Source organism: Solea senegalensis, linkage group LG1, assembly GCF_019176455.1.
Source record: "Solea senegalensis isolate Sse05_10M linkage group LG1, IFAPA_SoseM_1, whole genome shotgun sequence".
In the NCBI taxonomy this organism is placed as follows: domain Eukaryota; kingdom Metazoa; phylum Chordata; class Actinopteri; order Pleuronectiformes; family Soleidae; genus Solea; species Solea senegalensis.
The window spans coordinates 20,182,610-20,209,309 of NC_058021.1; the positions used below are offsets into that span (position 1 = coordinate 20,182,610).

Genomic DNA, 26,700 nt, shown 5'->3' on the forward strand with positions numbered 1-26,700 from the left:
GAACTCGAGACTGTTCACTCGAGACTTGAAGCTCATACTTACTTCTAGCTCTTATTTGTACCCAAATGTTTAAATGCACTTTTGTAAGTCGCTTTGGATAAAAGCGTCTGCTAAATGACATGTAATGTAATGTAACATACAGGTGAGAGACACACAGGTGAGAGACAGACACAGAGGTGACAGGTGAGAGACAGACACACAGGTGACAGGTGAGTGACAGACATACAGGTGAGAGAGACACACAGGTGACGGGTGAGGAGACAGACACACAGGTGACAGGTGGGTGGGGTGCACAGGTGACAGGTGAGTGACAGAGACTCAGGTGGCAAGGTGGTGACAGACACACAGGTGAGGAGGAGTGAGGTGACAGACACACAGGTAACAGGTGAGTGACAGACACAGGTAACAGGTGAGGAACAGACACACAGGTGAGTGACAGACACAGAGGTGACAGGTGAGAGACAGACACACAGGTGACAGGTGAGTGACAGACACACAGGTAACACGTGAGAGACAGACACACAACTTGTACATCGCACTTATGACTAGCACTTCATAGTTTGTTCTACTTGAAGCTCTTACTTACTTCTAGCTCTTATTTGTACCCAAATGTTTAAATGCACTTTTGTAAGTCGCTTTGGATAAAAGCGTCTGCTGAATGACATGTAATGTAATGTAACATACAGGTGAGAGACACACAGGTGAGAGACAGACACAGAGGTGACAGGTGAGATACAGACACAGAGGTGACAGGTGAGTGACAGACATACAGGTGAGAGAGACACAGGTGAAGAACCGCACAGGTGAGGACAGGTGGTGAGCAGACACATGTGACAGGTGAAGACAGACACACAGGTGAGACGAACCTACACCGGTGAGACAGACACACAGGTGACAGGTGAGAGACGAACCTTTAGGTAACAGGTGAGAGACAAAGACACACAGGTGGTGAGCAGACACACAGGTAACAGCTGGGGAGAGACACACAGGTGAGACAGACACACAGGTGACAGGTGGTGACAGACACACAGGTAACAGGTGAGGGAGCCACACAGGTAACAGGTGGGGAGACAGACACACAGGTATGGGTGAGACACAGACACAAAGGTGACAGGTGAGTGACAGACATCACGTAACAGGTGAGACAACACACACAGGTGATATGAACCTTGGGTGAGTGACAGACACCGCACGTAACAGGTGAGAGGCCAGACACACAGGTGATAGGTGAGAGACAGACACAAGTGAGTGAGAGACACAGGTGATAGACAGGTGAGTGACAGACACACAGGTGAGTGACAGGCAGACAGGTGAGAGAGTGACAGGTCAGGGAGAGGTGAGTGAGTGACAGGTGAGAGACAGACAGGTGAGTGAGAGACATGTGAGTGAGTGACAGACAGATAGGTGAGTGAGTGACAGGTGAGTGAAATACAGGTGAGTGGGCGTGGCTGAGGTCGTACCTGTGGTTCCCACAGGACAGTTGGTACAAACCACCTCTCTGGTCTTGGGGACGACGGCACAGGTGGCGCCGGTCGGACACGGACATGGCGAACAGTCGTCCACTGTTCCCTGAGTGGCGTCGCCATAGAAACCATCTTTACAACGTTCACAGCTTAAACCTGACGTGTGGTGCTGACAGTCACACGCTCCTGACACACAAACAGGTCAAGCAGATTAACAACAACTTCACTAACTATTATTTATGAGCCAAGATAAACAGTTCAACAAGTTAAGCTAGATAATCGAATGCTGAACCAGGTGAAACCTGTGTTAAATCAGGCTAAACTAGTTAAACCACAGTTTAAACACAGGGTTAAAGGCTTACCTTTACAAGTACAGCCAGGTTAAAGCCGGGTTACAGCCTGGTTACGGCCGGGTTACAGCCTGGTTACGGCCGGGTTACGGCTGGGTTAAAGCCTAGTTAAAGCCTGGTTACAGCAGATTTACCTGTGTCAGGGTTGCAGGCATCGCTGTGTCCGTTACAGTTACACGCTTCACAGGAGCTGAACGATCCAAGCTCAGGTCGTCCACGCCGGAATCCCAGAGTGCACCGCTCACAGTGTTGCCCCTGGTAACCCTGAGGACACGTGCACTGCTCCACCCAACGGGCGGGGACACCTGGACCACGTCTTGCTGTCACCAAAGAGACGTCGTCGAGGTAACCAGCACCTGGAGAGACAATAACTGATTAAATGATTTCACTAAATGGGTCGCAAAGTTTGGTGAAGAGTCACAACATTTGCACTACGACGTTTGAGTTACGACATTTCGTGTAGAGTTGCAATGTTTAGCGTAGAGTTGCAATGTTTTGCATAGAGTTGCGATGTTTCGTGTAGAGTTTGTGATGTTTTGCACAGTGTTGCGATGTTTTGCACAGTGTTGCAATGTTTTGCACAGTGTTGCAATGTTTTGCAGTGTTGCAATGTTTCGCGTAGAGTTGCGATGCTTAACGTAGAGTTGTGATGTTTTGCACAGAGTTGCAATGTTTCGTGTAGAGTCTGCAATGTTTTGCAGTGTTGCAATGTTTCGTGTAGAGTTGCGATGTTTCGTGTAGAGTTTTTGATGTTTCATGCAGAGTTGTGATGTTTTGCATAAAGTTGCGATGTTTCGTGTAGAGTTTGCGATGTTTTGCACAGAGTTGCGATGTTTCGCGTAGAGTTTATGATGTTTTACGGGGAGTTGCGATGTTTCGCGTAGAGTTTGCGACGTTTCGCATAGAGTTTTTGATGTTTTGTACATAGTTGCAATGTTTTGTGTAGAGTTTGTGATGTTTTGCATAGAGTTGCGATTTTGCGTGGCGTACTCCTCTCGCTGTAGGTGCCCCGGATCTTCACGGCCGTCAGATTGTGGAGAAGTTTCTGGAAGTCGGAGTGGCTGATGGTCGGCCTCCAGGGATAATCTGTGCTGTCATGGAGCCTGGACCAGAACCAGACGTTCTCAAATTTAGTCCAGATTTACAATTTAACAGGATGTAAAAAATAGATTACAGATTAAAAAAAAAAATCACAGATTATTTTCACAAATGAAGAGACAATACAAGTTACTAAACCTGAATTTCAGAATTACTACTTTAGACTTCTAGATCTAGATTATCAAATTAATCTGAGATTAATCCAATGGATCGGAAACATTGTTTCACCTGAACACGTATGTCTGCATATTCTCGTTGGGGTAGGCATTGCCCTGGGCAATAAGGGGGACGGCCACTCTCAGGCTGCCTCCCTCGAGAACCAGATCCTCCGCCGACAGACGAGTGTCGCGACGGTCGACCCGGAAACTCAGCGTCAGGTTCTGTCCGAAACTCAGCATCTGGTTCCCCAAGAACTTTCCTGTGACGGCAGCAGTGTTACCATGGCAACACAGTCACTCTGTGTGGTTGTGCATGTGTGTGTATGTACCTGGGGCGATGAAGTACATGGGTAAATAATTATCAGACATGAGGGAGATTTCCTGTTCACTTGGAGACCAGAGGACAGAGACACTGGATCCATCACGCTGCTGAGCTGTCCACTGTTCATCATCTGAGGACATGAGAGAGAGAGAGAGGGAGAGAGGAAACATGAGAGAGAGGACACATGAGAGAGAGTGAGGACACATGAGAGACAGAGAGCACACATGAGAGAGAGTGGGGACACGTGAGAGAGAGCACACATGAGAGAGAGTGAGGAACCATGAGAGAGGACACGAGAGAGAGAAAGGACATGAGAGATAGGACACGAGAGGACACATGAGAGAGAGTAAGGACACGAGAGAGAGTGAGGACACATGAGAGAGAGGACACAGAGTGATTGACAGCTGGTTACAGGTGACTCTAATGCCCAGTGGTGGGCGTGGTCTGTTACCTGTGTGGAAGGATGAGCTGATGGTGTGAACGCTGAAGCCGTCGGCGCTGTCACACACAGACGAGTGCTGGAAACAGAAGCACGGAGTACATCCAAGAGGGTTCATCTGATCCAGATTAAAGAAGCCCAGCTTACACCTGAACCACACACACACACACACACACACACACACACACACACACACACATACAGACACACACACACACACACACACACAAACACACACACAGGTTTTTTCGTTGTCAGAAAAACATTGTTCAGAATAACAGTACTTCTCAAATAGTGGGGTGGGCCTCCCTGGGGGGGCTCGGTGACGTGTCGGGGGGCGTGAGAGGCAGGGCAGTACAACTCATACAGTGGTTTATACAGATAAATAAATAAAAATGATCAGGTTCAACAGCAGACATTACCTGTCACAGGTGAAGCCCTCCACGTTGTCTTTACAGCGACACTGACCTGTGTTCACGTCACACTCCTGAGTGCTGCCAGAGGGCGAGCAAGAGCACGCTCTGACACACACAGAGAGAGAGAGAGAGAGAGAGAGAGAAAAAGAGAGAGAGTGAAAGAAAGAGAGAGAAAGAGAGAGGAGGGGTTAGCCAGCAGGGGGCAACACTCACACACTGACTGAAACTGTGTATGTCTGTCTGTGTTTGTGTGTGTGTTGTAGTACCTGCAGCCAGCCTCTGTCAGACTGTGATATCCCGGCTGACAGCGGTCACATTTCTCTCCCGTCACACCAGGTTTACACGCACACATCCCTCTGTGATCACACTGAGGAGTCATGGAGCCTGGACACACGCACACACACACACACGCGCGCACACACACACACACAATCAGAGACACACACACACAGTGTTAGAGTCTGAAACTGAGGTCATGACATCGTCAGACGTGTCCGTGGTGACTCACCCACAGCGTTGCAGCTGCAGGACAGACAGCGGCTGCCGCTCTCATCTCTGTGGTGGTTGTCGAGGCAACGCTCACAGTTGGGGCCGTCCGTGTTGTCCGCGCAGTTCCTGCAGTGACCACCATGACCCATGGCGCGGTAGAGCTCGGCATCGAAGTAACACTCAGAACTTTTCCCATTACAGTCACAGGCTGAGGGTGCGGAGACAGCAGAGTGAGGCGGGAGCAGCCGCAGTAAAACGGTCAGAGGTGCAATAAAACGGTCAGAGGTGCAGTAAAATGTGAGACTTACGCAGACACTCGTTAGCACTGTCGGCCGTCGCTCGTCTCCATGGACGATCGTTAAAAAAAGTTTTGCACACGTTACAGTCATCGCCCGCTGTGTTGTGTTTACAGTCGCACACCAGACGACCTGCGGCGTTCTTTACACACTCACTGGCATGGCCGTGACACTTACACCTGGAACACACACACATTACACCTGAAACACACACACAGACACACACTACACCTGCAACGCATACACATTACACCTGTAACACACACACACACACACTACACCTGAAACACACACATTACACAAAACACACACACATTACAGCAAAACACACACACACACATTACAGCTGAAACACACACACACACATTACACCTGAAACAGACACACAAACACACTACACCTGAAACACACATACTAAACCTGAAACACACACAATACACCTGAAACACACACCCTACACCTGAAACACACACGCATACACCTGAAACACACACACACACACACATCTGAAACACGCACAAATTACACCTGAAAGACACACACACACACACACACTACACCTGAAAGACACATTTGAAATATTTATTTGTGCCCACATAAAAAAAAGTACAAGGGTTTCTTGCACAAGGGACACAAACACTGCCAGTGCAGTTGAAATTAGGAATTGGTCAGACACAAAGCGCCTGGGCAGCTGGTCACAGTTACATACATGATGACCGACAGGTCAAATATGAGGCAGACATCATTCAAGGGTACCGAAAACATCGTCTCCTCCAAACTGCACGGCTTCCTGATACTGAGCAGTACCTCGCTTACTGTTTAGCTCTACTTTTAGAGAGGCCAGCCATCTGAAGGCCCCCCACAACCAACTTGTGCACATGCCCCAGACTACGAAACATTAAGACTAAAAGTTTTATTTTGTAGCCTCGCTGAGATGGTATGCTTCAGCTTCTGATATTTCAGCACTTTGGTTAGAAAGGCCTCCTCGAGGCTATAATCAAAGGCACAGCCGACCTCCAGAATGAGCACCTCTGTGCTTTTCATTAACAATAACATCAGGGGTGTTAGCTGTAACATTAGAAAACACTGAGGCAACATTACACAGGCTGAACATGCTCGGCTTTACAGTAGAGTGCTTATACAGCACGATGGAAGACCTTAAAGTGGACATATTATACCCTTTTCCCCCCCATTAAAATAGTTCCCTGGTGTCCTAATGAACATGTCAGTGACATGCTTTGGTCAAAATACCATAAGGATGAAGAATCATAGCAGTTCAATAACCCTGCTAAACCCGCCCCTTTCAGAACGCTCGGTTTTCGTGCATGGTCCCTTTATATGCAAATGAGACACAGGCAAACACACACCCACTTCTTCCAGGGCGTTTCTGATTTGTCCTCTTTACAGCGCCTTACAGCTCTATTCGTCTCCCCCTCCCTCCACTAGTTCTCTGACAATATCAACATGGCAGCGTGCGCAGAAAACAGCAAGAGTGCCGTCACAGGAAGAGACGTCCTACATAAGGATCGAGCCGAACAGTGCCGAACTGTAAACCAGTTAAAACACTTAGGAACAGCACCACTGATCGCCACCGCCGATCGCGCGCGGCGAGCTGAATAATCTGCCGCTGTATGTTACTGTATCAGATCGGTGACTGTGCTCCGGAGACCTCGCCGCCGATCGCCACCGCTGATCGCCGGCTCGCCGGAGCACCGGAGCTGGTCAGCGGTGGCGATCAGCGGTGGCGATCAGTGGTGCTCACCTGTCACATTGAATTTATCACCTAAGTATGTATATGTTTCATGACGTGAGTAGACTCTGAGTGGGTTATTGCAAATAGTGAACACAGGTATTGTATCTGATTTAGAGTGATACCAGCGGTTCCCCCCACTCCGCATTTCATAAAAAAACTGCACATTTTGAATCTTTAAGCTCTAATCCTGACCCCTTCAAAAAGGAGTCTGTTCTGGGGAACATGTTGTTAATCACAGCCTCTTGACGTGAGGCGATCTCTATCATCTGGTTGCTTTCCGGACTCTCTTAAAGAGGCCAGAGTGACCCCCCTCCTTAAAAAACCCACCCTTGACCCGTCTGAAGTAAATAATTACAGACCTGTCTCTCTTCCTTTTCTCTCCAAAACTCTGGGGCGTGCTATCTTTAAAGGGGACATATTATACCCTATTTCCCCCATTAAAATAGTTCCCTGGTGTCCTAATGAACATGTCAGTGACATGCTTTGGTCAAAATACCATAAGTATGAAGAATCATAGCAGTTCAATAACCCTGCTAAACCCGCCCCTTTCAGAACGCTCGGTTTTCGTGCATGGTCCCTTTATATGCAAATGAGACACAGGCAAACACACATCCACTTCTTCCAGGGGGTTTCTGATTTGTCCTCTTTACAGCGCTTTACAGCTCTATTCGTCTCCACTAGTTCTCTGACAATATCAACATGTCAGCGTGAGCAGAAAACAGCGAGAGTGCCGTCACAGGAAGAGACGTCCTACATAAGGATCGAGCCGAACAGTGCCGAACTGTAAATCAGTAAAAAAACACTTATGAACAGCACTGCTGATCGCCACAGCAGTGGTGGGGAGGGGTAACATTCGCGGTGAAATGCGCATGCTGACGTCATAAGCGCAGGGAATTCAACATTGAGCGTTTTATCGCCTATACTTACACTAAGGGGAACCACGAAAACATGACTGAGTATTCTTTTTCCACACTTTGGCGACTGATAGGGCCTCCAGAGTCCCAAATATAAGTATTAAAATGGTTAAAAAGTTGATTTTGCATAATATGTCCCCTTTAATCAACTCTCCTCCTACCTTCACCGGAACAACCTTCTTCCTCGACTGAAACTGCACTTCTTGCTGTCACTGAGCAACTCCACACTGCCAGGGCTGCCTCTCTCTCCTCTGTGCTCATCCTCTTGGACCTTTCTGCAGCGTTTGACACAGTTAACCACCAGATCCTTATTTCCTCCCTTCAAGAACAAGGTGTCTCAGGCTCTGCACTTACCCTACTCTCGTCCTATCTTCAAAACCGAACATACAGAGTAACCTGGAGAGGATCTGTGTTGGAACCCTGTCCTCTAGCTACTGGGGTCCCTCAGGGTTCTGTCTTGGGCCCTCTCCTCTTCTCTCTATACGCCAACTCTCTTGGTTCTGTTATTCTCTCTCATGGTTTTTCCTATCACAGCTACGCCAATGACACCCAACTCATTCTCTCTTTTCCCAGCTCCAATACACATGTAGCAGAACGGATCTCTGCTTGTCTGACCGACATCTCTCAGTGGATGTCTGACCATCACCTGAAACTCAATCTCGACAAGACTGAGTTTCTTTTTCTCCCAGGAAAGGGCTCTCCCACCACAGACCTAACCATCACCCTCGACAATTCTGTGGTAACTCCTTCTCATACCGCAAGGAACCTGGGTGTGACACTTGACGACCATCTCTCCCTCACTGCCAACATTGCTGCAACAGCTAGATCTTGCAGATACATGTTGCACAACATCCGAAGGATTCGGCCTCTTCTAACCCAGAAGGCGGCACAGGTTCTGGTCCAGGCTCTTGTCATCTCACGCTTGGATTACTGCAACTCCCTCCTGGCTGGTCTCCCTGCGTGTGCCATACGACCTCTGCAACTCATCCAGAATGCAGCAGCTCGACTGGTCTTCAACTTACCAAAATTCTCCCACACTACACCGCTCCTCCGCTCCCTTCACTGGCTTCCTGTAGCTGCTCGCATCCGCTTCAAGACTCTAGTGCTTGCGTTCCATGCTACAAACGGATCCGGTCCAGCCTACATCCAGGACATGATCAAAACCTACACCCCAGCCCGCCCACTTCGCTCTGCATCGGCAAACCGGCTCGCTGCCCCCTCACTGAGAGGATCGCAGAGGCATTCGCAGAACTCGAGACTGTTCACTGTCCTCGCTCCCAAATGGTGGAACGAGCTCCCCATCGACATCCGGACAGCGGAAAGCCTCCACATCTTCCGCCGCCGACTAAAAACACATTTCTTCCGACTCTACCTCGACTAAGACGACGACAAAAAAAAAAAAAAAAACAAACACGTATACATCACACTTATGACTAGCACTTCATAGTTTGGTTTACTTGAAGCTCTTACTTACTTCTAGCTCTTATTTGTACCCAAATGTTTAAATGCACTTATTGTAAGTCGCTTTGGATAAAAGTGTCTGCTAAATGACATGTAATGTAATGTAATGCGATCTGAACATCATCTGCATACCCCTGGATGGGGTTAGGGGAAATAACATTACAGGTGACACAGCTACACAGCAATTTTGCGCACCAAGGACAGCCAGTCTTAATGCCAACCTGGAGAGGGATTGGGTCTGTGAGCTGTTTACCACAGATAACCTGTATGAATGAACCAGAGTAAACATCTTTAACAATGTCAATATAGACCTGAGGCAGATGTATTTCCTTCAGAGCTGTTATCATGACATTATGTGCTAAAGTTCCAAATGCACACACACATTACACCTGAAACACACACACACACACACACACACTACACCTGAAACAAACACACAAACACATTTTACACCTGAAACACACACACACACTACACCTGAAACACACACACACACACACACACACACACACACACACACTACACCTGAAAACACACACAGACACACTTCACCTGAAACACACACAGACACACACACATTTCACCTGAAACACAACACACACACATTTCATCTGAAACACACAAACATTACACCTGAAACACACACACACACACAACACCTGAAACACACACACACAACACACCTGAAACACGCACACACACACACTACACCTGAAACACACACACATTACACCTGAAACACACACACACACTACACCTGAAACACACACACACACTACACCTGAAACACACACACACTACACCTGAAACACACACACACACTACAACACACACACACACTACACCTGAACCACACACACACTACACCTGAAACACACACACACACTACACCTGAAACACACACACACACACTACACCTGAAACACACATTTCACCTGAAACACACATTACACCTCTCTCTCACACACACACACACACACACACACACACACACACACACACACACACACACACACACACACACACACACACACACACACACACACACACACACACACACACACACACACACACACACACACACACACGTCATGTGATCTTACCTTCCTCCCACAGCAAAGTCAGAAATGGCATAGTAATAGGACTTGAGGACTTTGGGGTCGTTGAAGACTTCGTCTCCAAATGTGTTGAGTCTGTTCAGGGTCACTTTGATATCAGTGGCCGTCACCCAGTCCTGAGACAGACAGACAGACAGCACATGTTAGAGATGCAGCCACACAGACTCACAGACAGAGGGCACCGTCTGCTCATGAGCTCACAGCAGTGAAACCTGATGATCTGAACATGGTCTTCTGACGGAACCTGATTCTGAGTCTAGCTCTGGTTCTGAGTTTGATTCTTTGTACAAGTCTGGTTCTAATTTCAAGTCTGTATCTGGTTCTGTTCCCACTTGGGTTCAGAATCTGGTTCAAGTTCTAGGTCTGACTCTAGCTTTGAGTCCTGTTGAGTCCCGTTCTGAACCAAAACAGGTTCAGAATGTGGTTGTAGTTTTGAGCAGCAGTGGGTTAACCATGGTAACGCCGGTGTTGGCACTGTGAGCAGCAGATGGAAGACACCTGTTGTTCTCTGTGAGAAAGAACGCTGGGAAAGTTTACAGGCAGCAGAAGATTATCAGCAGCTCTGCCTCATGAGAACATGAGTCTTCACGCTAATCTGTGTGTTCAAGGTCATGACCTCACACAGGAAACATACATCAGCTGTTTCTAGAGACTGTTCACTCTCCCACACCAAACCTCAGAGAGAATTGACTTTAGCTGCGGCTCCTCTGCTGCCTCGTGTGGTCACTTTGTGTCACTGAGTTAAGTTTAAATTAAATATTTCAAATAGTGAACTCATTAAAATAAGACATTTAAACTTAGTGACGAGGCAGCAGTGTGTGTGTGAGATGTTAAAATCACTGATTTTCTCTATGAGGTTTGGTGTGAGAGAGTGAGTGGTTTACACGATCATGTGACGTAGATAAAGATGCGATCACGCGACGTAGATAAAGACACGATCATGTGAAGCAGATAAAGACACGATCACACGGCGTAGATAAAGACGCAATCACGTGACACAGATAAAGACGGCATCACACAACGCAGATAAAGACACGATCATGTAATGCAGATAAAGACGCGATCATGTGAAGCAGATAAAGACACAATCATGTGAAGACGCGATCATGTGACGTAGATAAAGACGCGATCAGGTGAAGCAGATAAAGACGCAATCATGTGAAGACGCGATGTGACGAGATAAAGACGCGATCAGGTACGCAGATAAAGCGCTATCGGTGAAGCAGATAAAGACGTGATCATGTGAAGACGCCGATCATGCGACATAGATAAGACGCAATCATGACGCAGATAAAGGACGAGATAAACTGGCGATGATGCGACGCGAGATAAAGACGCGATCATGTGGCGCAGATAAAGACGCAATCAACGCGAGAATAAGACGCGACCATGCGACGTAGATAAAGCTGCGATGATGCGACGCAGATAAAGGACTAGATAAAGCCGCGATGATGCGACGCAGATAAAGACGGCATCATGTGACGTAGTTTAAGACGCGATCATGCAATGTACATAAAGACGCGATCATGCAACTCAGATAAAGACGCGATCATGTGACGCAGATAAAGACGCATCGAAGACGCAATCATGTGACATAGATAAAGATGCGATCATGTGACCTAGATAAATGCGATTATGCAACGTAGATAAAGACGCGATCATGCAACTTAGATAAATACGTGATGACATGACGCAGATAAAGACGTGATGACGTGACGCAGATAAAGACGGGATCACTTGACATAGATAAAGACGCGATCATGTGAAGCAGATAAAGACGCGATCATGTGACCTAGATAAAGACGTGATCATGCGCCGTAGATAAAGATGCAATCATGCAACTTAGATGAAGACGCGATCATGTGACGCAGATAAAGACGCATCATGTACGAGATAAGGACGCGATCATGCGACGCAGATAAAGAACGTAGATAAATACGCGATCATGTGACGCAGATAAAGACGCGAGCATGCGACATAGATAAATACGCGATCATGTGACGCAGATAAAGACGCGAGCACGCGACATAGATAAAGACACGATCATGTGACGTAGATAAAGTCTTTAAAGTGGATCAAATGTGTTTATTCTTGTGTTTATTAAGTATAAAAAAAACACTCATTTGTCCACATTTTCTGGACCACGCTGCTGTCAGCTCTGTGTGTGTGTGTCATACTTTTGATACGACAAACCTTGAACTACCTTTAAATGCTGCATCGAAACTTTCACACACTAATGTGAAGCCATGTATCTGCTCTTCATCATCATCACCTCCCACACACACAACAGCAGCTCCTCCCCACGACCACAGTATGTAAAGAATGTGGTGAAGAGGAGGAAGATGAAGAGGAGGAAGAGGAGGAATTTTAAACAATAACTGTTTTTATCATGTTTGAGTAAATGATTGATGGGAAAATAAATATTTCCTGTTGAGCAACAACAGCTGTTTTCTGTTCAGAGGCTCCAGCTGCTGCTGCTCCCCCTGCAGGTCAGTGTGTATTACTGCAGGTCAGCGTGTGTTACTGCAGCTCAGTGTGTGTTACTGCAGCTCAGCGTGTGTTACTGCAGTTCAGTGTGTGTCACTGCAGGTTAGCGTGTGTTACTGCAGGTCAGTGTGTGTTATTGCTGCTCCCTCTGCAGGTCAGCGTGTGTTACTGCAGGTCAGCGTGTGTCACTGCTGCTCCCCCTTATATTAAAAAATAATCAGAAGGCACTGTTGGTACTGCTGCTAACAGAACTGCTAACACTTGTTATGGCTACTGTGTTGCTATTGTTAACTTCGTTCTGAAGAAGCTAACTTAACTCATGTTAGCCTCACTCTGAAGAGGCTAACTTTGCTAACATTAGCCTCCACTGAAGAGGCTAACTTAGCTAATTTTAGCTTCACCTGAAGAAACTAATGTTAGGCTCACTTTGATGAAGCTAACTTAGCTAACGTTAGCCTCACTATGAAGAGGCTAACTTCCCACTCCCGAGTCCTGGACCATGGACTCTGGATCCTGAGTCCTGGATCCAGGACTTTATATCCTGGAGTCTGGATCCAGGACTTTGGCTTACATCAACAATATCATTGTTCTTAGTGTTTCTGCAGCTGTCACTGCTGTGGAAACCTCCCGTTGCCATCGGTAACGTGTGAGCTTGCCTGGCTGTGATTGGAGCAGGACAAAGTCACGTGACGTGTTCAGCAGCTGCAGAACGATGATGTAAATGTTTAAAGTCAACATTTGTTTGCTATCAATCATGTTGTGCTGCAGCGAGGAAAACATGTGTTTTCTCCAGAGAACACACACACACACACACAGTGTCAGATCCGACCCTGCTGCTGAGAACCAGAGCATTACACACAGAATCACTCACTCTCCCACACCAAACCCTATGGAGAAAATCAGGGATTTTAGCTGCGGGGACACAGGAGTTGTTGATCCTCTGCTGCCTCCATCACTTAGTTCAAATGTCTGATTTTGTCACTTCAGTGTTTGAAATCCAACATTCAGATTGACGTCAGTGACACAAAGTGACCACACGAGGCAGCAGAGGACCAGCAGCTCCTGCGTCCCTGCAGGTAAAATCACTGATTTTCTCCATAAGGTTTGGTGTGGGAGAGTTGAGATCTTCTGTAGAGATTTGCTCTAAATCTTCTTCCTCATTTATTTAGAAAATCTTCTGAAGCTTCAGTGAAACATTCATGGCAGCAAAGTGACAGAAATAATCAGCTATTTCAAAAAAGATCACGTGTCATTGTTTCATATATTCTATTATTAAGATAAAATCAGTGACTGTGGTTGTTTGTTTACAGATACAGCTCAGGTCCAGGATCAGATCCAAAATCCGGTGTTTGGTTTCTGAACTGCAGGCTATTTCCTGTCACAGACCAGACGACGCCACAGACTTCAGCAAAAATAGACTCATAACGACAAGTCACAGAAGATTCAAAGCTAAGCTGGAGCTAAACCTGGACCCTGCAGACCTGGACACCTGCAGACCTGAACCCTGCAGACCAGGAAACCTGCTGACCAGGAAACCTGCAGACAGGACACCTGCAGACCAGGACACCTGCAGACCAGGACACCTGCAGATCTGGACCCTGCAGACCTGGACTTCTTTGGGGACCTGATCCTATGTGACATCTGATTTTCCGTGAAAAGGGAATGATGTCATTTGATCACAGAAATGGGTGTGGCCAAAAGTCCCATAAAGATAAAATTCAGATGTGGGAGTGGACGCATAATGAGGGGGTGGGGCTAAGGCTGCAGGTCACTGAGCCAAACTGAGCAGTGGGAAATCTGGGCGCGTGGCCTAGCAACACGTCACAACACCACAGACGTGTGGACAGACGTGTGGACAGACGTGAGGACATATGTGTGGACAGACATGTGGATAGATGTGAGGACAGACATGTGGACAGACGTGAGGATAGACGCATGGATAGATGTGAGGACAGACGTGTGGACAGACGTGTGGACAGTGTCCTCACCTGGAGGACGGGGCTGTGGTCAAAGTTGTAGGCGCTGGGTCGTCCCTCAAGTGTGGAGAAGGCCACGTTTCCTCCGGTGAGCGGCGAGATGTCGCTGAAGTCGTCGGTGCAGAGCGCCTGCTGCTCGTCATCTCCGGTGCGGATGAAGACGTGACTCTGTTTGTGATAGGTTTTTTCACAGGAGCCACTGTAGAACTGGTACGGGACCCAGGGTCCATCCTCTCTGCTCCTCTTGTAGATGGCGAAGCTCTCGGGTCGGCTGGTATGGAACTTGAGGCGGACGTAGGTGATGTCGAATGATTTACCTGTGAAGAGAGAGAGTTTAGAGGCGGAGTCAGTAACTGTTACAACATCTGTTCTCTCAGAAGCTTCAACCCTCATGAGGATGAGTCAATTCAATTAAATTTTATTTGTATAGCGCCAATTCATAACATACATTATCTCAAGGCACTGTACAAAGACAACATCAAGGAGAGCAGAGAACCCCAACAGTTCACACAATGAGCAAACACTAGGCATCAGTGGAGAGAAGAAGAAATCTCTGACAGAATCAGGCTCACAGATGTGCAGCATCTGCCTCGACCGGTTGGGGTGAAAGGAAAATGGGGGACAGAAAGGACAAGAGGGAGATGAGGTAGAGACAGAAGAGAGAGAGAGACCAGGAGCAGATACACAACAACTGTATCAGGTTACAAGTTTATACAGTTAATGATGATGACATCATAGATGTGTTTTGTGGATTATTTTGATAAAACACAAACTCCTGACTCCTCCACTGGAGCTAATGCTAAGATAGATACATCTTTACACCTAATGCTAAGCTAACAGATTTTCTAGGCCTAATGCTAAGCTAACAAATCTTCTAGGCCTAATGCTAAGCTATCCACTCTAATGGCTCTTTTGCACTACATATGGTGCATTTCCACCGGCTCTACTTGCCTCGCCTCGCTGCATCTCCACTACAAAAAAGTACCTACTTAACGTGGGCGGAGTCATCACTGCACGGCTGAGTGAAACTGTGGTGACTTTGTTTTATACGCGACACATACACAGTGACTAGTGACTTTACACCAGACTTTGGTAGTTGTAGTTGTTTTTAGGATTGTTTAACTGATCTACAATTCGGCTTGGTACAGCCTCCTACTCCACAGACTACAATGGTAGTGGTCTGTGATACCACATGCGATCTCCGACGCTGTCCCTAAATACACCACACCACTTTACTGCTGTTAAATATAGAGGTTTCCCTGGTAGTTGTTGGAGATTAACCCACGTTGTTAGGATCATTAAGTAGTTTTAAGTGATCTACAGTTCGCCGCTGTTAGGCTTGATTTGTGTGTGGGACGTCTCTTCCTGTGGCGGGACTCTGGCCAGTCAGTGGCCGGCAGTCTGACCAATCATCGCACAGTACCTACTTAAAGGGGACATATTAGGCAAAATGAACTTTTTAATCATTTTAATACTTATATTTGGGACTCTGGAGGCCCTACCATTCGCCAAAGTGAAGGAAAAAGAATACTCAGTCCTTTTTTCGTTGTCTCCTTAGTGTAAGTATAGGCGATAAAACATGCAATGTTGAATTCCCTGCGCATTATGACGGCAGCATGCGCATTCTACGCGAATGTTACCACCCCACCAGTAAGTTTACTTCGAAAGCTCCACCATAGCTCCACCATGTCCCTATAAATTGCGAGAGTGCAGGCGAGGGAGGAAGAGCGGTATTATGTCAACGCGGAGAGACAAGTGTGCTGTTCGTGGCTACACAGTGGAGCACAGTGTTTTACAACTTCCAGCCTCAGAGGATTTTATATATGAAGTTAATGTGCCAGATAAAGTCAGCAAACGTGTGTTCGTGTGTTCGCACCACTTCGCATCAGACTGCATGTCACAGACATGTTCATTAGGACACCAGGGAACTATTTTAACTTGGAGAAATAGGGTATACTATGTCTCCTTTAAGCACGCTTGGAACCTCGCTGGAGCAGGTACTAAAAATAGTACCCGGTACCAGGTTAATATGCTAGTGGAAACTCTACTTAAACTGTGGCGTGGCGAGGCAAGGCGAGTAGAGCCGGTGGAAATGTGCCAATAATCCTGCCTTGCCTCATCACAGTTTAGTTGGTTATCCACGACTATTGCTCCTCCTCTGTGTGGGTGGAGTCAACACAGACGTGGTTTTCTACGTGACGTGTAAAGCAGTCGTTTTGGGTGAAAGTGAATAATTTTTTAGTTTTCAGCAGCCATCTCTAAATCCACCAGACCAGAGGATTTTTAATTCTTTTTCACTTTGATCTACAGTGTTTGCTTTGATTCTATCTAGGAACAGGTTCTGTCTCTGAGTCTGTTTCCAGGTCTAAAGTCAGTCCTTGCAGCTGTGTGTGTGAGTGTGTCAGCGTCAAGCAGGAATGTAAAGTGACAGACTAGTCCTTTAACTCCCGACACTCAGCAGCAGTGGCTCCATCCATAACACGAGTCTGAGCAGGTCTGGGGAATCTACAGAATCTACTCTGTAAACAGTGTGTGTGTGTGTGCATGAGAGAGACAGCGCAGTGTAAATAAAGGTGAAGCAGGTGATTGGACGACCACAGTTTATAAGAGGAAACAATGAAGTGAACAAATACACCAGCTTCCTGTGTGTGTATCTTTGTGAGGACAAACACTTTGGAAGTGAGGACATTGGCTGGTACTCACAGTCTGACACTTTTTCAGGATTAAGACCTGGTTTTAGAGTAAAGGTTAGGGAATGTGTTATGTCTGTGCGCTTGTGTGTATGTTCAGACAAGCTCAAACTGACCTCTGACCAACACCTGTACATCACAGGAGTTTAAACAAAGACTCAGAATCATGCTAGACATGCTAACAGCTAGCCTTAAGCTGTACAGGAAACCATATACATATATACGTAGACGCTGCATTGAGTGCTGAATCGTACGCCGACGCCATTTTGGATGTGGCAGATCTGCCCCATAAACTAATACAAGGAAATGGACTGAACTTCATTAAGCGCTTTTCTCCTCTTATACACCCATTCACACACACACAAACAATAACATATCTGGGAAACAAATAGGCACCAAAAACAACTATGTAACTTCTAAAATTATGATTACAGCTACTAATGTGTGTAACACTGTTACTGTGATGATAAATATTAAAATATTTATATTTAAAGGGGACATATTATGCAAAATCTACTTTTCAACCATTTCAATACTTATATTTGAGACTCTGGAGGCCCTACCAGTCGCCAAAATGTGGAAAAAGAATACTCAGTGATGTTTTCGTGGTCCCTCTTAGTGTAAGTATAGGCGATAAAACACGCAATGTTGAATTCATTACATTACATTACATTACATTACATTACATTACATGTCATTTAGCAGACGCTTTTATCCAAAGCGACTTACAATGGAATTGAGTACAGTCAGCGAGGGGTGGAATCGAACTTGCGACCATTGCGACCATGATGTTTCTCGCACATAGGGTACCGGTCTTAACCACTGAGCCACTCTACCCCTGCAATTCCCTGCGCTTATGACGGCAGCATGCGCATTTCACTGCGAATGTTACCACCCCACCAGTAAGTTTACTTCGAGAGCTCCACCTTAGCTCCACCTTGTCCCTGCGATAGTGCAGGCGAGGGAGGAAGAGCGGTATTATGTCAACGAGGAGGGACAAGTGTGCTGTTGGTGGCTGCACAGTGGAGCACAGTGTTTTATACAAACTTCCAGCCTCAGAGGATTTTATATATGAAGCTAATGTGCCGGATGAAGTCAGCAAACGTGTGTTAGCACCACTTCGCATCGTCTATAATAACCAGATCCTGAAATGTAGAAGTGACATGAGGGTTTTCTGAATAAAGAGCACTAACTTTTACATTTATATACAGTGGGTACGGAAAGTATTCAGACCCCTTTAAATTTTTCACTCTTTGTTTCATTGCAGCCATTTTCTAAAATCAAAAATGTTCATTTTATTTCTCATTAATGTACACTCAGCACCCCATCTTGACAGAAAAAAACAGAAATGTAGAAATTTTTGCAAATTTATTAAAAAAGAAAAAGTGAAATATCACATGGTCATAAGTATTCAGACCCTTTGCTGTGACACTCATATTTAACTCACATGCTGTCCATTTCTTCTGATTGTCCTTGAGATGGTTCTGCTCCTTCATTGGAGTCCAGCTGTGTTTAATTAAACTGATTGGACTTGATTAGGAAAGGCACACACCTGTCTATATAAGACCTTACAGCTCACAGTGCATGTCAGAGCAAATGAGAATCATGAGGTCGAAGAAACTGCCCAAGGAGCTCAGAGACAGAATTGAATACTTTCCGTACCCACCGTGTATATGTATATATATATATATATATATATATATATATATATATATATATATATATATATACACACACATATATACACATATACACAAACGATTAATCAAAATCAGTTAAATGTAAACGTTAGTGCTCTTTATTCAGAAAACCCTTATGTCACATCTACATTTCAGGATCTGGTCATTATAGACACAGTTCAAATGTATTATATAAATATTTCAATATTTATCATCATATCTCAGACAGGAAGTGAACAACGTGTTGAGATTCGTCTTTTTCATCTCAGTCTTTAATCAGTGAAGACACGCTCAAACCACTGACCCTCACCCTCTCACTCCTCTTCCCCCAAGTCACGTCTGCACATGAACACAGCCTGAGGAGGGGGAGGAGTTACAGAGTGACGGCAGGAATAAAACTCCTGGAATGTGTGAGAGTGAGAGAGAGAGAGAGAGAGATCCAACTGTGGGGATGAAAGGTCAACAACAAACTTTTAATTTAAAATTATTGTAATAAATCAAAAAATGGAACATCTGACTCCGCCCCCGTTTTTGGCATCATGTCTTTTTAACATCATGCCAAAAACAATGACTGAGCAAAAGTCGCAATGTTTGTCATGATATTTAAGGAATGATGTTTAGGTCCCGATGTTTGCCACAATGTTTTTGTCCCGACGTTTAAGTTAGGATGTTTAAAACAGAATATATATACTTTATTAATCCCCTTAGGGAAATTATTTCTCTGCATTTGACCCATCCTAAAATTAGGAGCAGTGGGCTGCCACATTGATTTTTATTATTAAATCTGACAAACATTCACGGTGATTTACTCCGTTCCACAAGCATCTCTCCACTCACTGGTTTAATAATAAGTTTCCATAGTAACAAGTTCTTTTAGCACTAACATTTTGTAAATCACAATTCAGTCACAACAGAAAAGACTGTAAGCATGGCAACACAGAGACTGACAATCACAGCAGACCACTGTCTCACATGTGGACGTCCAGACACGTCACAGGACGAGAAGACGTTTGACATGTGTGACAATTCAACGTCAACCGTGAAGACAAAACACAAACAGAGAGAAGATCAGTGAGGACACAGAGACGTTTGTCCTCACACAGAGACGACGAGGACAAACAGCTGCCGGTCATTCAGCCAATCAGAGACGAGCAGGACAAACGGCTGCCGGTCCTTCAGTCAATCAGAAACAACCTATCTTCATGGTAAAAATTGCAATATATTGCGTTGCTTTAAGTTTCCTGATATATTGGAATATGTCGTGCAGTGACGTACATACATTTAAAACTGTCATTCACTGCAAGAAATACAGGGGGCAGCATCACCTCCACCGTTTTTAGCTAAATATTAGCATTAATACAAGCTTTTATTCTGAAAATATGCCGTTTCCTCTACGACATCATCGTGTTTGATCTCTGACCTCTGAGATGAATCAGCTGTTTTGTCTCTGAAGATGTTTTTTTTTAGCATTCCAGAGACGATGGGGTGGAGCCTCAGGGTCAGGGGGGAGGGGCTTAATGCTGCAGCTCCTTCCATGACCTCATCACATTTTTCTCCAGAGGAAAAACAAAGACCGCTTTGACTGTGAGTGTGTGGGTGGAGCCAAGTGGGAGGGGCCGAGCACCGGCGCCATCTGCAGTCAAAGCCTTCACGTTCATCATCCAACAGTGGTGGGTCAAAGGTCAATGACCTCACAGTGTGCGCGACCTCTCCACCAGGGGGCAGACTCTTCTGTTGAATTAAGTAACTCATGGTTCACAGTCAGAGGTCACGAGGTCTGAGGCTGGGCTTTACTGCAGGACTTAAGCCTCAGACCTGGTTCCACTGTGGGCTTGGTTCCACTTTAGACCTGGTTCTCAGTGTGAGCCTGGTTCTCAGTGTGGACCTGGTTCCACTGTAGACCTGGTTCTCAGTGTGGGCCTGGTTCTACTGTAGACCTGGTTCTCAGTGTGGGCCTGGTTCCAGTGTGGACCTGTTTCCACAGTGTAGTTTGAACATTAACATGGAGAGAGAGAGGAGCTGAGGGCGAGCTCAGTGTGTGTGTGTGTGTGTTATCTTAGATGTCAGATAAGTGAAGAAAACATGGCTTCTTTGAACATCTCACACTCGCAGGATCAATCCACAAAATGGCTGCAACACACACACACAGAGACCACCAAAGAAGAAGCTCCGCCCCCATAGGTGTCATCATTACAGTGGGACGTCAGGAACAAACAATGGTCCCCGATACCAGACAGACAGACAGACAGGACGACTGAGGAGTGAGTGGAAGAGAGGGGCGGAGCTTGTCATGTTTCAGTTCAGGTGGAAAAAGATGAACAAAGGCCTGTGACAGACTTAATCATGTGTTTACCTTCACTGTATGACAACAACCCTCCCCTTTCTACATGGCCCTGCCCCCTCCCCACCCCCACAGACTAAAATTACCCTGCATGCATCTGCTTGTCCTGTAACTCTGACTCTGTAATAATAGAACAACCCCAAAACCCCCGCTCTGCCTGAGGCAGTGAATCACTTCCTATACAGAGAACATTACACCCCCACCCTGTTCATCCATAGTTTTCAAAATAAAAGCCCCAGCTTGTTGCCCAGATTTCAAAATAAAAGCCTTAGCTTCTGTTCACACACAGTTTTCAAAATAAAAGCCTCAGCTTCTGTTCACACAGTTTTCAAAATAAAAGCCTCAGCTTCTGTTCACACAGTTTTCAAAATAAAAGCCTCAGCTTCAGTTCAAACACAGTTTTCAAAATAAAAGCCTCAGCTTCTGTCAGTCCACAGTTTTCAAAATAAAAGCCTCAGCTTCTGTCCGTCCACAGTTTACAAAATAAAAGCATCAGCTTCTGTTTGTCCACAGTTTTCAAAATAAAAGCCTCAGCTTGTTTGTCCAGTTTTCAAAAAAAAGCCTCAGCTTCTGTCCTCCACAGTTTACAAAATAAAAGCATCAGCTTCTGTTTGTCCACAGTTTTCAAAATAAAAGCCTCAGCTTCTGTTTGTCCACAGTTTTCAAAATTAAAGTCTCAGCTTCAGTTTATCCACAGTTTTCTTTTGTCCAGTTTTCAAAATAAGTTTCAGTTTGTCCACAGTTTTCAAAATAAAAACCTCAGCTTCAGTTTGTCCACAGTTTTCAAAATAAAAACCTCAGCTTCTGTTTGTCCACAGTTTTCAAAATAAAAGCCTCAGCTTCTGTTTGTCCAGTTTTCAAAATAAAAGCCTCAGCTTCTATTTGTCCAGTTTTCAAAACAAAAGCCTCAGCTTCTGTTTGTCCAGTTTTCAAAATAAAAGTCTCAGTTTCAGTTTGTCCACAGTTTACAAAATAAAAGCCTCAGCTTCTGTTCATCCACAGTTGTCAAAATGAAAGTCTCAGCTTCACTCACATCCACAGACATCCAGAACCTGAACAGAGATCCGATCCAGAACAGTGATCCAGAACTATACTGATCCATAACAGTGATCCAGAACCTGAACAGAGATCCAGAACTATACTGATGCAGAAAAGAGATCCAGAACCACAGAGATACTAAAAACCCTGATCCACAAAGATCCTGGTCTTGAAACAGTGGAACCGAATGAGATCCTGATCTATCCAGAACCATCACAGTTTCACTGAATGATGTTCTGTGTGTGTGACACACGTCCTCGTGACCTCTGACCTTCACTTCACATTCCCAGGTTTCCAAAGATACATGGGAATGCTGCTTTTTCCCAGAGCTTTGACTCCGCCCCCTTGGGTTCACAGGGACAGCGTCAAGTCTCAGTTGAACTTGGACATTTTTAAAAACTCAGTCACAGGAAGAGGGTCAAAGGTCACAAGTTTATGGCACACACACTATTATGTTTAAATAAAAACCTGAATGTTTATGAGTGAGACCTCGTCATCACGTCAAGTTTACGATGTTTTATCTCACTGATGACTTTGGTGTGGACCAAAGTCATCACAGCACACGTCACTACGTTCAGTTCAAATACTAAAATCACTGGTTTTCTCTATGGGGTTTGTTGTGGGAGAGTGAGTGACTGGTTTACAAACTTCAGTCTAACAGTGAGCTAAAGACATGAACCTGTTGTGAAGACTTGAGACAGAAAAACAACCTGATATACAGAAACACTAGTGTCCCTGAACGCCCCACGTCTCTTGTGTCTAGTGTATCTACAGCAGCAATAAACAAATGTCTCGTGAGTCACTGTTTTGTCTTGTTGTTTCCACTTGGAGCTGGAAGTCCCTGGACGGACGTTTCCACAGGAAGAGATAGCGCCCCCTCAGGTCAGATTTACAACCTCACACTGAGACAGAGGATGCCAACATGGCCACCACTCAAACTGTCTCTGTCTGTCTTCTGACACAGACAGACAGAGACAGGGACGAGTTGTTGGACATGAGTGTGGGAAGAACCTGCAGCTGCTCGTCTGTCAAACCGTTCACAAAAAACAGTTTTTTTCCTCTGCAGTGAACAGCTGTTTTAAATTATACCACTGTGTGTGTGTGTCTGTGTGCGTGCTTAGCGTGGGAAACTAGGATGTGGAGAGATGACCAGAGATACACAGCTGGACATCAGCTAACACACACACAGTGTGTTCAGGTGTTTGATCGCCCAAACTTCAAAGAAAATCTCCAGTGAAGCGAACAATGACCCCTCCCCCTCAGACCATTGAGACAACTCGAGTTTGTTTTTCACGTGATTCTCACTTTAACATTAATGACACCATGAAAGTGCTTGTGCTTCATTCGGTCATCCTGTTCTCTAATCACAGCTCAGAATACACACACACAAAGACACATACAGAGACGCACAGACACACACAGCTGCAGGATTCTTCTTTGTTGGCGAGTCAGGACAAGCAGCAATATTTCAAACAGAGGGAGGGGGGCGACATCTTCAAATCACTCACCACATTTACATGATGTTGGAAAAAAGACTAATTGAGCTAATCCAAAACGTTAGTCTGACTAAAACCAGACCTTTAAACACATCAGTCTGACTAAAACCAGACCTTTAAACACGTTAGTCTGACTAAAACAAGACTTTAAACACATTAGTCTCACTAAAACCAGACTTTTAAACAAGTTAGTCCTGACTACAACCAGACTTTTAAACACGTTAGTCTGACTACAACCAGACTTTTAAACACTTTAGTCTGACTAAAACCAGACTTTTAAACACATCAGTCTGACTAAAACCAGACTTTAAAACACGTCAGTCTGACTAAAACCAGACTTTTAAACACGTTAGTCTGACTAAAACCAGACTTGATACGTGTTAGTCTGATTAAAACCAGCAGCACCATGTGACGCTGACGCAGGCACGCGATTGGTCCAACATGACATCATCCTGTGTCTCACTCTGCACCACCCACAAACTCAGGTGTGAGAAAAAACATAGAAAACAATAAAAGATGAAAACAATTCAAAGCCAAAAATCTACAAAATCTTCTCAAATTTTCATTCAGGAAATGAATGTTTGACTTTATTCCTCCCCCAGGGTGAAACACACATTTACAACAGCTCAGTTAAAGTGACAAGAGGTGCAGAAATGTGCATGGGCATAATAAGTAAAAAGAATATAAAAACGTAAGAATAAGAGTAAGAACAGAATAAAATAAAAATACAATATATTAAAAAAATTACACTCTAATATAGAGTAAGTAATAAAGTAGAAATAAAACAGAAACAGCACCCCCTGCTGCTGAGAACCAGCCTGATAATCACTCAATATGATATCTACATTACATGATCACGTCTTTATCTCACTGTGAGACTGAAGTGTGTAAACCACTCACACTCCCACACCAAAGTCCATAGAGAAAATCAGGGATTTTAACATCACACACACGCGAGTTGTTGATCCTCTGCTGCCTCCATCACCAACTTCTAATGTCTGATTTTAATGAATTCAGCATTTGAAATATTTCATTTAAACTTAACTCAGTGACACAAAGTGACCACACGAGGCAGCAGAGGACCAGCAGCTACAATCACTAATTTTCTCTATGGACTTTGGTGTTGGAGAGTGAGCTGGCAGTCATGTTCTCACTGTCAGCACTTCATTACAATCACTTTCAAAAGCCTGAACTATCCCTTTAAAGTCTCAACGTTTATAAAAGCGGTCACTTTTATTCCCGAACACACACACACATACTTACGAGTGTGTTCACGCACACACCTCCCCCAACAATGTCAGCTATGTCCCCTCACGTTTCATTGCCGCAGTTTTACAGATTTAATCTAGTTCAGATTTCTGCACCAAACCTCGTTGGAAAAATCATCAGTTTTAAAAGTTTCAGCGTCCGTGTTACACGCACACACTTCATGAGCCTCACTCCTCAACCTGCTGCGGCGTAGCGTACACTCGCTCAATTAAGTTGATATTTCACCTAATAAGTCCAGTTTCACGGATCTGGACTTGAGCCGAACTAAAGAGCGGGTCTTAAACATTTACAGTGTGTGATTTATTGTTTTAAATAACTTAGGCGCTTAGACCAGTGAGCCGGAAAAATACGGGCTGAATACGGGGGTCTTACCGAGGTGCAGGGTGAGGTTGATGGTGTTCGGGTACTGGATACCCGCCAACATGGTCTGGCTCTGCCACCAGGTGGTGTCCTGCTGGTTGTTGTAGTCGGTCAGGTAGACGGCGCTGTGGTGGTTCCGCGGGTCCCGGGCGTCGCAGATGTGGCAGGACTTGGTGACCCCGGTGGCGCCGGTCTGGACGCAGTACTCCTCGGGTGGAGAGCCGCAGGTGTTGCTCGCCACCACCGTTACGTTAAACGCGGCGTTGACGAACTCGGGCAGGCAGCGCTGCGCTCGGCCCTGCTCGTCCGAACACTCGTCCATGGCAGCGCGGACACACAACGCGGTCACCCAGCTCCAGGCCACCAGAGCCCGGATCACTCTCATTTTGATCTCCGACAGAAAAATCACGGCGCGGCTCAAACTCTGCCCCAACTTTTCCAAAGTTTAACGGTCACTTTCCGGTCGGTGACAGACTCCCGCGGAGAGAGTGACGAGCATCAACGTGTGCGGAGGTTGTTTCTGAGGAGCTTCTACGCTGTTCAGGCCGCGTACAGAGGCTCTTGTCCCGGCTGTGCTGCTGCGCTGCGACCGTCAGCTCTTTGTGTTCGCCGCCATAAAAGTGAACCGCTCTCAGAGACGACACTCCACTGACTACACCCAAGACACGAGGACACGAGTGCGCAGGCGCGGCGAGGCCGAACCGCTCCGGAAACTGTCGAGTAAACGAGACGGAGAGGGTGGAGCCGAGTGACATCACCCAGGAGACGTTTGATAAAAAACAAAAAAAATCAACATTTAAAATAAAGGTTTATTCAGTTATTTTAAAAACACTTTAAGACATTTGATATACAAATATATGCAAATAAAATATAATATTTTAATTTACAGGAATTAAAAATTAAACAAAATATAAAATTAAAGTTTTAACAAAATTGAAATAAATTAATTCATTAATTCTGAAGACATTTGATGCAACAAATTAAATTCTATTATATATTATAAAGTTATGCAAATGTAACTCTTAAAGACATTTGATTTGTATCATATATTTAATTTTAAACAATTAAAACATGAAATAAAAATAAG

General features: G+C 45.3%; 1 protein-coding gene across 1 annotated transcript; it reads right to left on the reverse strand.

The window, feature by feature from the left end:
* Positions 1-913: 913 nt before the first annotated feature.
* Positions 914-26,277, reverse strand: LOC122758697 (laminin subunit gamma-1-like). Its single transcript, XM_044013370.1, has 14 exons — positions 25,626-26,277; positions 14,753-15,057; positions 10,263-10,393; positions 5,044-5,210; positions 4,755-4,943; positions 4,513-4,630; positions 4,253-4,351; positions 3,843-3,979; positions 3,399-3,521; positions 3,140-3,329; positions 2,804-2,916; positions 1,948-2,169; positions 1,391-1,649; positions 914-971 (listed from the first exon to the last, which is right to left on the reverse strand). Exons 1-14 carry the CDS (start codon positions 25,996-25,998, stop codon positions 914-916), a joined length of 2,484 nt encoding a protein of 827 aa, XP_043869305.1. The 5' UTR covers positions 25,999-26,277.
* Between the last annotated feature and the right edge of the window lie 423 nt (positions 26,278-26,700).